Source organism: Phacochoerus africanus, chromosome 15, assembly GCF_016906955.1.
Source record: "Phacochoerus africanus isolate WHEZ1 chromosome 15, ROS_Pafr_v1, whole genome shotgun sequence".
In the NCBI taxonomy this organism is placed as follows: domain Eukaryota; kingdom Metazoa; phylum Chordata; class Mammalia; order Artiodactyla; family Suidae; genus Phacochoerus; species Phacochoerus africanus.
In genome coordinates this window covers 7,841,342-7,857,534 of record NC_062558.1, presented here as the reverse complement: position 1 = coordinate 7,857,534, position 16,193 = coordinate 7,841,342, and the positions used below count along the sequence as shown (strand labels likewise).

At 48.3% G+C, this 16,193-nt stretch overlaps 1 protein-coding gene across 3 annotated transcripts in view; it reads right to left on the bottom strand.

Moving 5' to 3' along the window:
• Positions 1-1,005: 1,005 nt before the first annotated feature.
• The window catches only part of SLC25A37 (solute carrier family 25 member 37), a 44,509-nt gene continuing 29,321 nt past the window's right edge, over positions 1,006-16,193 (bottom strand). The window contains exons 2-4 of one of the 3 annotated variants that reach the window (XM_047759895.1): positions 10,170-10,398; positions 7,570-7,626; positions 1,006-4,753 (exon numbers count right to left, since the gene is read on the bottom strand). In XM_047759895.1, coding sequence (XP_047615851.1) covers positions 4,233-4,753; positions 7,570-7,626; positions 10,170-10,398 — 807 coding nt within the window. In that variant the 3' untranslated portion in view covers positions 1,006-4,232. Of the gene's footprint in view, positions 4,754-7,569; positions 7,627-9,408; positions 10,095-10,169; positions 10,399-16,193 lie in introns of those variants that run through there. The other 2 variants (XM_047759896.1, XM_047759897.1) reach the window with 2 other exon arrangements.

Below are 16,193 nucleotides of genomic sequence, written 5' to 3'. Positions count from 1 at the left end.
ATATGTACAGAGCCCTGATTTGCTGCACTGGCCTATTTCTGTGATGTAAACATCTCTACCATTGCTGATTTCAAGCTACCCATGTGATGCTCCAGAATGCAAAGCAGGGAAAAAGTGCACATGGTCAGCTCTGGGGAGCTGGTGTAGGATGGGACAGGATGGGACAGCACTGGTGAGGACACAGCCAGGGATAAGATGGACAAGTAAGTGTCTCAAGGAGCTTGGTCCAATGGCATCTCATTACTGTTTTACAAACGTATGTGCTTCTATTAGGCTGTATGGCCTGAAAGGGCGGGAACCACAGCTACACGTGGCTCTTGTTCCTACAGCACCAGACACGGTGTTCTGCTGGAGGGAGAAACCCTGATCTGCTGGCAGATGGACCACGTGGGCTGGGGGTAGGAGAAATATCTGTGAATGGATACATATGCACTGAAAACAGGTCCTCCATACTCGCCAGCCCAGAGTGGAAGCAATCACAAACCATAAGTCATCTCTGAGAAGTGCATCATTGGCTTTTGGTAAAACTGCAAAGGAGGAAGTTTATGTCCAGCCTTGTCCACTCTCTGATCAGTACCACCTCCCAGCACCCTTGCCCATGGCTGGTTCTCAAGGCTGATCTCAACTCTCTCTTTTTTTTTTTTTTCTTTTTACAGCCACCCCACGGCATATGGAAATACCCAGGCCAAGGGTCGAATCAGAGCTGCAACTGCTGGCCTACACCACAGCCACAGCAACACTGGATCCAAGCCACGTCTGTGTCCTGCGCCACAGCTTGTGGCAATACCAGATCCTCAACCCTCAGTCCACATCCTCAAGGACACAGATATAGGGTTCTTAACCTGCTGAGCCACTATGGGAACTCCTGAAGGCGGACTGTCTATTGAAGTCTTAGAGCCTGGTTCTTAATGCAGGACTGATGGAGGCACCAGCCCGTGAGTTAGGTTCCTTCTCTCCATCCACTTCCCTCCTATTTCCACATTCCCACCACAGAGCCCACAACACTTTCAAAGAATCAAGGCTTTATTTTCTCTAGCTCCAGTGTCACAACTGTAGCAGCATATCAGAAATATCCCCATACAGCAACACACATTTCTCCCCTCCTTCCAAGAGCTGGCAGAAACCATGATACTTATGACAGGCATTTAAGAAACAACACTTGCTCACCCTGATAATATAAATCATGTGTCCCATAGGAAGGAAGCAGCAGTACATTTGTATCGATCAGGCACAATCATCCTTAAATAAAGTTCAATAAAACCTTATTGGCATAACAATGGGTGGCTGGTGCAGCCTTGGGGGTATTGGGGGGGACAGCTCCAGGAATACAGATGTAGGCCTTTAAAAAGGAGAAAGGAAAAAGAAACCACACAAAAGGATGTAGCCCCATAAATAGCTAGATTCCATCCAAAGTTAAGAAAAAATAATCATGGGTTGAAGATTTATTCCATTTGGGGGAAAAAAAGCAATTTTTAAATTCTAAAATAAAACTCGGATCTACAAGTGGTTGGTTGGATCCCAAATCAGGGTCTGAGCAGACGAGTCACACACACACTTGTTGAGCCCTGTACCCGAGGAACATTGCTTGGCTTCAGTCATCACCCCGAAGACACGCTATCTCAATGACCAAGTACATGTCACGACTACATTAGGTCCGGGATCACTGGGGATAGGGGGTGGGGAGAACTTGTTATTTTGTTCATTCCAAGTCAAGGTCACAATCAACAACAAGGCTGCAGTCTGCCTGGGGCAGGGAGACCAGCTTTGGAGCTCAAGGCAAGGGGGTGGGCGGTTAATTCCCACACAATTAACAACCACTTATATTTGTTTAGTGCTTCATAACTTTCAAAGCTTTTTCGGATACATCCCTTGGTCAGCCTCAGGAAGACCCCCCTGGGGAGACAGGGCAGGAGGCATCACCCCCTTTTCCCAGCTGATCCACACACACTGCGAAAGGAAAGCCAGGATCAAGCTAGGATCGACTCTTCCACTGAGCCCATGGACTCTGAAATCCAGAAACTACCTCTCACATCTCTCTACCCAAAGGAGTTTTCTCAGGGAAGCAAGGAGCTTCTTTCTTTAATACCATCCCACACAAAATCGCCATAAGGAACAAGGAATATCTTGCAGCCGTGTGGTGTATTGTCAGTGGACAAAAAGGTGTGGTGGGATAATTATTTTACAATTGAACCTCGTTTTGCTTCCCTTGGCAAAATGCCGCGCTATGGGAGGGAGAGTTGCAAACGCTTCCCGAGGCAGCTCGGTCTCCCTGGGGTTTCCGCCTCCCTGAGTGGGACATAAGCTCTCTGCAACTGATTTCCACCAGGGCGTGGGGGGTGAGCTAACTCTGAGGTCAACAGACAAGCTTCCCAGCCCAGGAGTAGCTCCTACTTACTCATCAGGCATGAACGTGGGTGGGCGCTGCCTGACGTGGTCCTCCGCTGTCCCCGACCTGCAAACTACTCCTGGAGGCAGCGCATGTAGGATCCCAAGATGCGAACTGTCCCAGCGCCACCTAAGCCCATCCCAGGGTTCATGGTATCAGAAGCAGCCCAGGTCTGAGCCTCGGTGAAAATGCAGGACATGGACCATGCCGGTGGCGAAGGGCGGAGGGTAAAGGGCAAAGGTCACGACCAAGCCGGCCAGAACGAAAACACACATGCGCTTTCCGCTCATTTTGAAAGATGGCTCTCAAGAGGGGAGTTACTGGGGCTTCCCAGAGAGGGCTGGCGGCCGTGGATGGGCGTGGCTTGCCTTGGCCCTCAGTAATATTCTGGCTCAGATTTCAGAAAGCAAGGCAGGCAGGCGGTGGCGTCTTCTCAGCTGGGGCGGACCAAGCGAGGCCAAAGACGGCCCTCGAGGCGTCCTGACTGTGCACGTGGGCCCGGGTCCCTTTGGCAGCTGGGCTGGGGGGCCTGGCCTGGCACTTTAATGGGGGAATTCGTGATGGACAAGGGCACAAACAAATGCCATAGATACACCGCTGCGTTTTTTCAAAATCCCTAAAACTGCACAGAGAAACATAGGATCAGGAGATTTAGTTGAAATGCACACAAACATGTGTGCCTGAAGTGCCTTAAAAAGGCCGAATGGAGAATTAGCCTTTTTACTAGGATCAAGGTAGGACTTATCCCACTTCCCCACCCCCACAAGCAGCCAGATGCTGGCATTGCAAGGTTGTCTAAGTGATGGCCCCAAGAGGCATACATTCACACCACTCACGGGGGAAGGAAATGGTCTCATAAGTTTAAAACCAGCCACCCTAATTCCACTGGGGCGGGGGGCACTGTCCTGCAATGTGGGCCATTCTGCCACCCAGTGTGAGCATGTGGGGCATGCCCACAGCAAGAGGAAAAGCCCAGGGCCAGATCCTTGGCCCTGGAATTTCTAGAAAAGACAAAGGGAAAAGGCACATGAAGGTGACTAAGAGAAAAAAAAAAAGTAGCTAGAAGTAATATATCATTATTTTGACTTTTTTTTTCAACGTACCTTTTTCTCCCATGAAAAGAGAAATTCAAAATAAAAACCTTACATTTATTATTTTACATTCAAGTGGAACTTCCATGGGGGGGAGGGGCAAACACAATTTTAGGCCACATGGAGCAACTTATTACTTTGGTGCCTTGTGACTTAACCCCATGGAAGAATTTAGCCCTCTATTTTTTTTTTTAATTTTAACAACAGCTTCATATTCCCAGCTGTTAACACTTATTTGTACACACACACAGGCACACACACACACACACACACACACACAAATCCAAAAACTTCTACATAGAAAAATAAAGGATAAACATTATCCATCTATTTTATACTGTGTACTGGAACTTTTATATACATAATTGGTTTTTGTTTTTTTTTTTTCCCCTTTAATGTTTTCGGTCACTGCCCATTTTCTTCCCTCCTGTGTGATCTGATTCTAGGGGAGAAGCTGCTACACAGAAACAGAGAAGCCACCACACTCTCGGGAGGGGAGGAAGAGAAAAAGCAATTTCTCGATCCCCTTCCAAAACCTTTCCCCACCTTTCACCAGCTGGGATGTCGCCGCGAACGGCCCTCAGGGAAGCGGCTGTCCCATCCCCTCCTCTCTCTAGGGCGTCAGGGAGCAGAAGTCCCGTCCTACACACACCCTGCCCCAATAATCTTGGTGCCAGGGCAAGGGGAATGGAAGCAGGCTGGGGGAGTCTCTGCACAACCCGAGCTTCCAGAATCACTGCCCACAGCCTGCTCCTTTAGTACAGAGTCCGATTCTCCAGCTTGTGCTTGGTGAGGAAGTACTTGAAGAACTCATAGACGGACCAGGAGATGGCCGTGGAGGGCATCTGGTAGATGACCCGCGCCTGCACGCCTTTGAAGTAGCCAGGCAGCCCGTTGAGCTGGTACACTGTCCGGAAGGCATTGGCCATGCCCGACAGCCGGCCGCTCACATTGGCCAGGCTGAGGGCCACGTTCTCCTGAGTGTTGAGGAGGGTCTTACAGACGTCCAGGGGGGTGGTGGCGGCTGCAGCCAGGGCCCCGGCCAGCCCGCCTGAGATGATGTGGGACTGCGGGTGGTAGTCCCGGTAAGGGTTGATCTGCTCCTGCAGGAACTCGTAGGTGATGAAGTGGATGGACTGGAAGGGAATGTTCATGGTCAGCTGCGTGGTGTAACTCCGGTAGAAGGCCCCCAAGCCCTCAGTCCCCCAGACTGTCCGGATGCAGCTGAGGGCCGACCGGTGCGGCGAGTTGTACATCTGCATGCGCTGCTTCACGACTGTGGTCGGGCCGAGGTGGGTTGGGTTTGGCTCCACCCCGGGTCGGCGTGGGGTGGGAAGCCAAGCCATAAAGAGAAACAAGCAAGTTTAGACATACTGGTAACGCACGGAGAGCTAGCACACACCCAGCCCAGCCTGCGAAGGCACCGAGGGCAAATCCCCTTTAAAGAGGTGCCTCCAGGTCCCAGGGCCAGGAGGTGGCCCTTTCCTGACATTTCTCCTGCCTGATTCTTGGTTAAGGTGGCCCCCAAACCAGGCAGCCCCCTCACACTACATCCACTGAGCTGATCCCCCAGGTTCTGGCTGCCCTAGGCATCGACTACACTGCAAAACTAAATCCTGTTCCTGGCCCCTCTGTCCTCCTTCATCCTCTTCTGTCCCAATAGGTCTCCTGGACAGATGTCCTGTCTTTTATTCTCAGTGGTCTGTACCTCTGATAGAGTTCTTTAGCTTCTGTGTCTCCGTGCTCTTGGAAGAGACACTAGAATTATGTCAGCTCAAGTTCAATGACAAACTCCAGGGAGGACCCTGGCTTTAGTAACACAAAAGTAACTGGTGGTTCAAGGGCATGGGGCAAATGAGGGCCAACTGCGGTTCCTCAGGCTCAGAGTGTTAATTGTCCCCACACATTGCAAGATAAACACATACGGTGTGCTTTACTTTTAAAGAAATAAAGTTCTTAAATCAATAGACTGTCAAGAATCAGAGGGGAGAGTTGAACCTTATTTTTTTCTCCCATGACATTCAGAATGGATAAGCAATGAGGTCCTACTGTATAGCACAGGGAACTATATCCAATCTTCTGGGATAGACCATGATGGAAAATAGTATGAGACAATGTGTGTGTGTGTGTGTGTGTGTGTGTGTGTGTGTTTATGACTGGGTCACCATGCTGTACAGAAGAAGTAGCACAACACTGTAAATCAACTATACTCTTTTTTTTCCCCCCCTTTTTTTTTTTTAGGGGCTGCACCCACAGCATATGGAAATTCCCAGGCTAGGGGTCAAATCGGGGCTGTAGCCGCCGACCTATGCACAGCCACAATGTAACGTGGGATCCAAGCCTTGTCTGTGACCTACAGCACAGCTCACAGCAGCAGTGGATCCCTGACCCATCGAGTGAGGCCAGGGATTGAACCCTCATGGATACTAGCTGGATTCGTTTCTGCTGTGCCACAATGGGAACTCCAACTATACTTGAATAAAAAAATAAATAAAAGAAAGAAAGAAAATTCTTCTGGTTGACATGGGCTAACTAACTGGCCGCTGACCAGGTCCCTGTATGGATCACCTTACACCATAAAAAACCCAGCCCATCTCCTAATCTGACCCATCACATCCCTCAAGGTCAGAACAAGTTTCCTGTCTGCTAGGACATGGGAGGCGGCTGAAAGCAAATACATTTTAACTGTAAAAGACAAAAACAGACACACTTATAACACAAGACTTAAAATGTGGAAGCTTCTACCTCCCATTTCCCTTCTGGCAAGGGACCGTTTTCAGATGGGGGAGAAGGTGGAGAGAACCCCGCATCTCAGACAGAGAATAACCCAGCCAAGAGTCCGCCCAGTACCAGGGCCAAAAGCTCCTTGCTATTCAGACCTGGGCAGCTAAGGACACTAGAATATAGAAAAAGCTGACGGAACTCGTCAGCCCAGCTGCGAAGTGCTTTATAACACTCCCCAAATTCACAAGGAAAAGCAAGGTAACGTGGAAGGAGAAGGGACAACCAAATGGCCAAAAGTTCATTTACGAAGGAGCGATGTGTACATGGAGGGGTTCGCTACACACCTTACATCAGCCCGTCTGAAATTCTCCCTAATTTCCAATTTCTTTTCAAAAAGCAAATTGAACATAAGCCCTAATGACTGGCCTCTGAGAGGTTCCTTCTAAGAGGAATTTGCCTAAGGTGGATCATGGTTAACAAGGGCCAAAAGGGGGGTGGGGGAAGGGAAGGACTGGGAGTTTGGGGCTAGCAGATGCAAACTGCTGTATACAGAATGGATAAACCACAAGGTCCTACTGTAGCGCACAGGGTATTCAATATCCTGAGATTAAACCATAACGGTAAAGGTTTAATAAAGGATGGGAAAACATACATATATAACTGAATCCCTTTGCTGTAGAACAGAAATCAACACATATGAATCAACTATACGTCAATTTAAAAAATGAAATAACTAAAATAATTTTTTTAAAAAAAAGGATCGCCAGAAGAGCTTGTTAAGCAGATATCCTGTCCCTGCCCTCAGAAAAACTGATTTAGTAGGTGAAACCTAGGAATCAGCTTTTTATTTATGTATTTGCTTTGTTCTTAGGGCCGTGGCATATGGAGGTTCCCAGGCTAGGGGTCGAATCGGAGCTGTAGCCGCCGGCCTACGCCAGAGCCACAGCAATGCAGGACCCAAGCCGTGTCTGCGACCTACACCACAGCTCACGGCAACCCCAGATCCTTAACCCACTGAGCGAGGCCAGGGATCGAACCCCTGCCCTCATGGATCTTAGTCGGGTTCATTAACCACTAAGCCACGAAGGGAATTCGAAGAATCAGCATTTTTAACATGCTCCCAGGTGATACTGATGCTGCTGGTCCAGGGATCAAACCCTAAGCAGCTCTGTGTAAGTGAACAGGAACGCCAGCACGCAAACGCCCACATCCCTTCTCGAGGCCTTTGATAACGAGGTAAAGAATTCTCCTGCATACTCTGACTGGGGGCCAGGGGTCCCCTTGCCTGACCTCCTGTCCCACCCCCCACCTTTCCTCCCGCCCCTCTGTGCACCCCTACGGCCGCTCCCTGGGAACCATGAACATTACCTTCTGCTGGATTCATTACCGCGTCGTGGAGCAGGGTGGCCATACTCCCAGCTATCCCTGCAAAACAAACTCCAGAAAATTACCCTCTGGGACCAGGGCTTCTGAGGAAGTTCCTGGAACCTAAAATCAGACAGAACCCTGGATCTAGCTTTCCAAGAAGCAAAACTCACTACCAACCCCACCCAGGGGAGCCCTGACTCTGAAAACCCTCAAGTGATCATGGAAATACTGGGTAAAAATGGGGAAGGGAACACAGGCACCATTACCCACATTTCAATCCTGCAGGAGCCCCATTTCCTCTAGGAAGAGGCAGGATCTGCTAACATTGGAAGGGACCAGAAGCCACACGTACTAGCTTTTTCCACTGTCAAGATTTTCTTTTCTTTTCTTTTTTTTTTAATCTTTTTAGGGCTGCATGGCATATGGAGAGTCCCAGGCTAGGGCTCTAATCGGAGCTATAGCTGTCAGCCTACACCACAGCCACAGCAATGCAGGATCTGAGCCGCGCCTGCAAACTACACCACAGCTCACGGCTATGCCAGATCCTTAACCCACTAAGCCACTAAGTGAGGCCAGGGACCGATCCCACAACCTCATGGTTCCTAGTTGGCTTCATTTTTGCTGCGCCACAACGGGAACTCCAAGATTTTCTTTTGGGGGGAGGCAGTCAGAGGGGGCACACATGCGGCAAATGGAAGCTCCCAGGCTAGGGGTCCAATTGGAGCTGCAACTGCCGGCCTACACCACAGCCACAGAAACTCGGTGCCTGAGCATTGTCTGCAACCTACACCATAGCTCACGGCAATGCCAGATCCTTAACCCACTAGGTGAGGCCAGGGATCAAACCTGCATCCTCATGGATTCTAGTCAGGTTCTTAACCCACTGAGCCACAACAAGCACTCCTACCGTTGAGATTTTAATTCTTTGTCCCCTGCCTTTGTCTACAGAACAACTCACTCTGCCCTGAAGCTGGAGTAATCGAAGGGGATGAGACCACATTCAGAGCAGGGGGGGGGGAGAAGAGGAATCTTGAAGAAAATATCATAATAAAATCCAGGCATGTTTTTAAAAGAAAATGGCCAAGGGAAAAGGACTCAGGAGGACCCGCCTCTGGCAGATTTCCAGGGTGAGCTTGCAAAGTGATGACATGTCTCAAAGAGGGCCGACCCCATCTGAGGGTCTCATCTGGCCCGGTTTCAAGAACCAGGGACTTCAATAAAGCCAGATTCAGGCCTGGAATTTGGCTTTTGGTTCTGGGTTTCCTCCCTTTACCGGGAGACCTCGCCCAGTCATTAAGATAACCGCTGGAAGGTGGGAGGGACAGGGACACAGGCCAAGGCCTCAGAAACGCATAGATACCCTCTCCCTCCTCCATGCACACTTTGGATTATTCCAGAAAGGTCAAAACGCAACCACAGCAGCACTGGGCAGAATGAGACATAAACCGGGTTCCGTCAAACCGCCTTCAAAGCGGTTCAGTGACCACAAAGCTAAAAAGGCAGTTTCAACAAGAGGAGAGCCCAGAGGCCATGGACTTGGGGACAGCATTTGAGTGCACATCTCAGTGACCGTCCCATCAAATGCGACTAGGGGCCAATTTTTCAAAAGCAAAACATACATCTGCAAACCAGCCCGGTGGAGTTATTACCACCCAGGTTTGCTAATGGGAGGGACGCTTTTTGGTTTTGAGCAGAACAGTAGAGAGAAAGAGTAAAAAGTTGTCACCCGTCATATTTACCTCCCCGCTGCTGAAAAATAAATTTGTTAAAGTACTCTGACTGCTACCCAGAGTCCCATTCCAAACCCAAACCAAAAAAACCAATAAAAGCCAAACCCACAGGAGTCGAAAATAACCGCTCGGCCGGGCCCAGTAAGACAAGCCTACATGGTAACAGGTGCCAGCCAACTTAGGCCCCCCGCCCGCCTGGCTCCCTCAGACCAACAAAAGAAAACTATTGCAGCCCTTGCTTGCAGAGAGGTGCAGCTCAGACAAACGGAAGAGAAGGGGGTGAAATTCCCAAATTCCCCAGAAGCTTAGGTGGGAAAGGTCCTCTGCGCTGGAGCAAATCCTTTGTCAGCCATAAAACTTCTTGACCTTTTAAAGTTTAGTTAGATCTTGACGTTGTAGAGCCCTGTTGGACCAGTTTTTTTTTTTTTTTAAATAGTCTCAAAGAAGCTGTCCAGATAACTTTTTTTTTTTTTTTTTTGGAATCCAGCATTCAAAAGTTTTGTTTCTATTCAGGGTTTTTGTTTGTTTGTTTGTTTGTTTGTTTTCCCTAGATCTGATCATGAATTGCTTTTGAGGGTTTAAAAAAAAAAAAAAAAAAACACCAAAACGGCAAAACCCATTCAACAATGAAACACCTCTGTCACCGATTTTCCCCCGGCTTCAGAAAGCGAAGGAGGGGAATGAAAAAAGCGCGTGCGCATGTGTGCGTGTGCGTGTGTTTGGGTGTGTGTGCACACACGACTCTAGAGTCCTTGATTCATAAGCAAGCACGGCGGAGATGAGGCGTCAGGCTGCTGGGTCACGAGAGCCCCGGGGAAGGGTCTGTTGAAGGAGAGACCTTTCTAACTCCAGACAAACGCTTGCAAATACCGTTGGCTAGGTGGCTGTTCCCTTGATGGTGGAAAACGGCATTTAAAGTCCTTTTCATGTTTTCATAGCAGGCAAAATACATGGCGTGGGCCGGCCCCGCACCCATTATCATCACATTGAGGCCTCGCAAGGGTCTCCAGAAGCCTTCAGTCCGTATGATTTTCTTGAGGGCTCCGTAGACACTTGTGTAATGGGCTTTGGGATCTGGATTCAAACTCTGCATTCGTGTCTGGGGGAGAACAAGAAAATGAGAAAAGCATGGGATTAATAAGGATGGTAAAGAGGGGGAAGGGAAGATCCAGGGAGAGAAAACAGGCCATTTTTGTAGGATTTCTGGGTGAAGAAAACATTTATTCTTCTCCTTCCTGAAGTGATCTCCACCCCTCTACACACACACATACACACAGGGCATTCACTATGCCCGGGAGAGGGGGTAAAAGATGAGGGGCAGGATTTGGAGTAGGAAGACCTGCCTGGCCACTGGCAAGCTGTGTGACTTCTGAAGAACCCCTTAACATCTCTGGGCCTCAGGATCCTTGGCTAAGAAAGCAGGGTTGTTGCAAGCCTCAGATGAAACAGCCTGTGTGAAAACCTTTAATAAACTCAGAAACCCAGTCAAACAGAAGTATTATGATTATCCAGGGGGTCCCACTCTGGTTCTAAAGTTTGCTGTGTCCTCAGTCTTCTGAGACCTCTCTGTCGCAAAAGCTCCGTTTAGCCCCAGCCGTGAAATCTCCTGGGAAGCCTCCATCCTTCACGTCCTCCTCTTCCCTAAATACATTTTACATTTCATCCTTACAAGTTAGCACTGGCATATACGATCTTGTTTTTCATTTCTTCCTATGTATAGTCTTGAATCCAGGAGGCAGAGATCAGCTTTCCCCATCTCAGTCAGCCCCATCACGCTCCCTGGGCCCTTGAGTAGGTGTGATGGTAATCTTACATGCCAACCTGGCGAGGCTATGGTACCCACAATGGCTCCAATTATAGCCAAACACTAGTCTACATGTTACTGGGAAGGCGTTTTTTAGATGAGATTAACGTTTTAAGTCAGCAGACTTTTGAGTTAAGCAGATTGTCCTCTATCGTGTGGGTGGGCCTCATCTAATCAGGTGAAGGCCTAAAGAGAAAAAAAACTGATGTCCCCCAAGGAAGCAAGCATTCTGCCTCCAGTCTTTGGACTTGAATGGTAATATCAACTCTTCCCTGGGTCTCCAGCTGGCCTGCCCTGCAGATTTTGTCTTTGCCGGTCTCCACAATCATGTCAATCAATTCTTAGACACACACATGCACACACTCTATTGACTGTTTCACTGAAAAACCCTGAGCAGTACACTGGATAAGAAATATCTGCAGAGTTCCCATCGTGGCTGAGTGGAAACGAATCTGACAAGCATCCATGAGGACACAGGTTCGATCCCTGGCCTCACTCAGTGGGTTAAGGATCCAGCGTTGCTGTGAGCTGTGGTGTAGGTTGCAGACATGGCTCAGATCTGGTATTGCTGTGGTTGTGGTGAAGGCCAATGGCTATAGCTCCGATTAGACCCCTAGCCTGGGAAACTCCATATGCCATGGGTGAGGCCCTAAAAAGCCCCCCCCCAAAAAAAAAAACCAAGAAAGAAATATTTGCATGTAAAAATTCCATGCTGGCTCAGCTCTGTAAATTCACTCCTCCACTCTTGTACCCCCAACACATACACAGTCTAGAGCAGAGGGTCTCCAAACTTTGGCAAGAATTCCCTTTTATCTCCTAACACAATCATACGAATGGGAGAAGAACTAATCTGATTGCAAATGGGATGAAATGTCCTGGGGCCTCCTCTCCTTCGCCAAGGCAGACATCTCCCCCCACCAGGAACCCCAGGGTGCTTTTAGAAGAACAGTGTGAAAACCAACAATCTAAATTAGTGGTCAAAAAAAAGAAAAGGAGTTCCCGTTGTGGCACAACGGAAGCAAATCCGACTAGTATCCATGAGGATGCAGGTTTGATCCCTGGCCTCAGTGGGTCAGGGATCCGGCAATGCTGTGAGCTGTGGTGTAGGTCACAGAGACAGCAACGCTCGGATCCTGCATTGCTGTGGCTGTGGTGTAGACAAACAGCTGTAGCTTCAATTTGACCCCTAGCCTGGGAACTTCCACATGCTTCTAGTACAGCCCTAAAAAGAAAAGAAAAAAAAAATAGTGGTCATTTTCAGATTTTGTATTTCACAAAGAAAATGGGCACGCCATTGGAAATTTTCATTTTGCCAAGACAGACATAAAAATAATAACAATATAAGCAACAAGCACCACTGCCCTCTATTACAATCATCATTTCCTAAAAGGGTATCTCTAATGCTTAAAACAAAACAAAACCCAAAAAAAAAAACCAGCTAAGGCTACATCTGATTATAAAACTGGTTTTTAAATTAAATTTAGTTTTATTAAATACTACTTTCCTGCCACAGACTGGCAGGAATATCCCCGCCCCAGCCAGAGGAAGCCAAGGGACACCTGGGCCCCACATTCCCAGGGGGGAAGGGGCTGGGTCAATGTTCCTGTACCTTTTTCTTTAATTGTTTTCTACTCTAACCATTTCAAAAGGATTTGAGGTGACTTAATAATGGAGGACACACTATAAGCAAACAAGACCAAAGGCTGAAGGGGAGAGTGTGCCAACCAGGAGGGTAGTTGACTCGTGGCCAGGAAACCCACCCTTTACTCCCGAGAGCGCAGCTGTCAGAGGGAACCAAGTACACAAAACGCCAGGTGCTCTCTTTGGAAGAAGCAACACGGATGCTTCAAGGATAGCAGAGGTTCTCCAGCCCTAAATTCTAAGATTTTTGAAACTGCTCAAGTTTTAGGCAAATGAAGCTTTTTGTCTTTCCCCTTTTGCTGATAACTTTCCCTGGTTAAAAAAAAAAAAAAAAATCAAGAGGCTGATGCAGGAGGGGGGTACAACCAGGTGGCTCAGAAAACGGGCTCTGTTATTAGACAGAATGGAAAACTTATGATGTGACCCTGGGCAAGCTTTAGCTTCCTCTTTTGAGATAATGGTTGAAAAAATTACATGTCTATACTCTCCTTATGGGTAATAACAATGAAGAATTCACCAAGATGCTAAGTCTAGGTGAATTAGGGTTCTAGGGTACATGGCCTTCCGGACCATTCCAAGTTTCGTGGAGGTGGGGGTTGTATCTGTCTGAGTCAGAGCACATCTCCAATCCTTATTACGGTGTCTCACAGTGGGGGGGCCCAATAAATATTTGTTGAATGGATGGGCAAACAAACACACATGCACCTTAGCACACCAACTAGGGTGAGTGGCTGCTACGCCTCTCACTTCCCTCCCTTAAAGAGAAGCCCATATTCCTGGAGTTACTTGTCCCTCCCATCACCCTTTAAGTCTAGAGCTTTCCTTATTAATGAAAAGTCCAGATCTGGCTGCATTTCTCAAGCTCAGAGTGGGAGCCGCAAGTGGAGCAGAAGCAGCCTGTCTCCAGGGTCTTACCTTGGGCCCGTCAACAAGAGGTGGTTCCTCCCAGGCCCATCCCCAGAGGAGACGCATGCCTTGGGGAAGGCCTGCAGCAGCTGCCTGTGCCTCCTCCTCCTGGCTTCTGGCCTGGGGTGGCAAGACCAGCATCCAGAGGATAGCCTTCTTGGGTCCCAGCAGCCCCTTGCAAGCAGGGGTGTGGTGGTGAGAAAACACACAGGACCAGAGAGAGGAGCCGGGAGGCTGGCTCCTGGCCCTCATCACTGGCTCTCACAGGGCCAAGTGGCCTTGGTTGTGGTATCTCATCTCTCTGTCCCCAGTGTCTTCAAGTGGAAAATGAAGGGGAGGATCCAAACAATGGCTGATTATCAGAACCACCTGGGACACGTCTAAAAATACCTATCTGGACACCAACCCCCAACACACACTGATTCAAACATTTTTTTTATTCAAGTGTATTAGCTTCAAGTGTACAGCAAAGTGATTCAGTTCTATATATATATACACATTTTTTTCAGATTCTTTTCCCTTATAACTTATTACAAAATATTGCATATAGTTCCTTGTGCTGTACAGTAGAGTAAGGTCCTTGTTGGCTATCTATTTAATATATAGTAGTATGAATCTGTTAATCCCAAACTCCTGATTTATCCATCCTCCCCCCCTTTCCCCTTTGGTAACTTTAAATTTGTTTTCTACGTCTGTAGGTCTGTTTCTATTTTGTAAATAAGTTGATTTATATCTTTTTTTCCTTGAGTTTTGGACTCTACATACAATGATATTTGTCTTTTTCTGCCTGGCTTAGTTTTTTTTTTTAATTCCCCAGATGATTCTGCTCATCCTTTTGTTTGGAGAACTGCTAAATAAAGTTCCCCATACGTTCTAATAATGCTCTTCATGCAGCCTTGGCAGTAATCAATTCCCCTTTGGTTATTATGTGAGGAAGTGGAGAGGGCTGGTTGGGAGGAAGCAGTGTTTGTAAAGCGGGCAGGAAGCAGTGGGCACGTGGTGCCAAGGCTTTACAGCCATCCACGCCGACATCGTCGGTTTGAATCTCAGCTCTGGGACCTCAAGCAGGTTCCTTAATCTTGGGGTGTGGTCTAATCCCCAAGCTGTTGGCAGAATGAGGGAGGAGACTTGGGGAAACGCCTGGCTCGGGGTGGCAGTCAACAATAACTGTCCGCTTTACCTGTCCCTTGTGTATGTGAAGGCATGGGAGGAGGGGGTGTAGACTTATAAGGGAAATTTGGGATTGATTTCTCACCTCCCCTTCCTTAAATGATGAGTGAGGTGGCAGAAGTAAACACTGAATTAAAACACACCGTCCTCCTATGGGGATCTGCACACTCAGTGGACTTCTCTGTCCTCGGGCGGTGTACTACTCAAGGGCAGGCCACATTCAGTGGTCCATGTCCAGGACAGATGAAAGTAGCCCGTGAGCACGGTGCCCCCCCTCGGCCCACCACGGCCACTGCAGCCAGGTCAGGGGCCAGGGCCTTTTAAGACCTGCAGCACCTTCACTTCTCCAATCTGCCTGCAGGGGGCACCCACTCAGGATTTGGCACCAGGAGACAGGAAATAAACCAAGAAAGTGTGAGAGCAGGGGAGAAGGGCAAGGAAGGAGCTCAGAAGAAATCACAGGAGGCACCCATCTGTATGTTCCATGGAGTTGTGAGAGAAACTGTAGGTGGGCAGGTGAGAGTGAGGCAGCTGTGATGGGACTCGAGAGGAGAGAATCAAGGTAGTTTTTTTTTTCTGTGACTCTGCCTGCCTGTAAAAGGTACAACTGAGGGCTGGGCATTTTCTAGCTGCCTGTGGACCGAGGAGCAAACACGAGGGGTGAGTGGGAACCACCGAGTGTCCACTGATGGATGAATGGATAAGCAGAATGTGGTCCACTCACACAGTAGAATATTATTCACCTTAAAAAAGAAGGAAATTCTGGGAGTTCCCATCGTGGCGCAGTGGAAACGAATCTGACTAGGAACCATGAGGTTGTGGGTTCGATCCCTGGCCTTACTCAGTAGGTTAAGGATCCAGTGTTGCCGTGAGCTGTGGTGTAGGTCACAGAGGTGGCTCAGATCCCGAGTTGCTGTGGCTGTGGTGTAGGCTGGCAGCTACAGCTCTGATTCTACCCCTAGCCTGGGAACCTCCATATGCCAGGGGTTTGGCCCTAAAAAGACAAAGAGCCAAAAAAAAAAAAAAGGAAATTCTGGTACAGGCTACAACATAGTTGAACTCCTAGGACATTATGGTGAGTGAAATAAGCCACTCACTGAAAGACAGTGTATGATTCCACTTATATGAGGTCCTAAATTCACAGAGACAAAGCAGACTGTGGTTGCCACGGGCTGGGGTGGGGTGGGAGATGGGATACGGGGAGTATGGGGAGTTACTGTTTAATGGGTAGGATTTTAGCTTTGCAAGATACAGGGTTCTGTGCATGGATGCTGATGATGGTAACATAACAATATAAACATACTTGACGCCACTGACTAGGACACTTAAAAATGGTTAAGATGGGTATATTTGATGTTATTAAAATGTGTTTT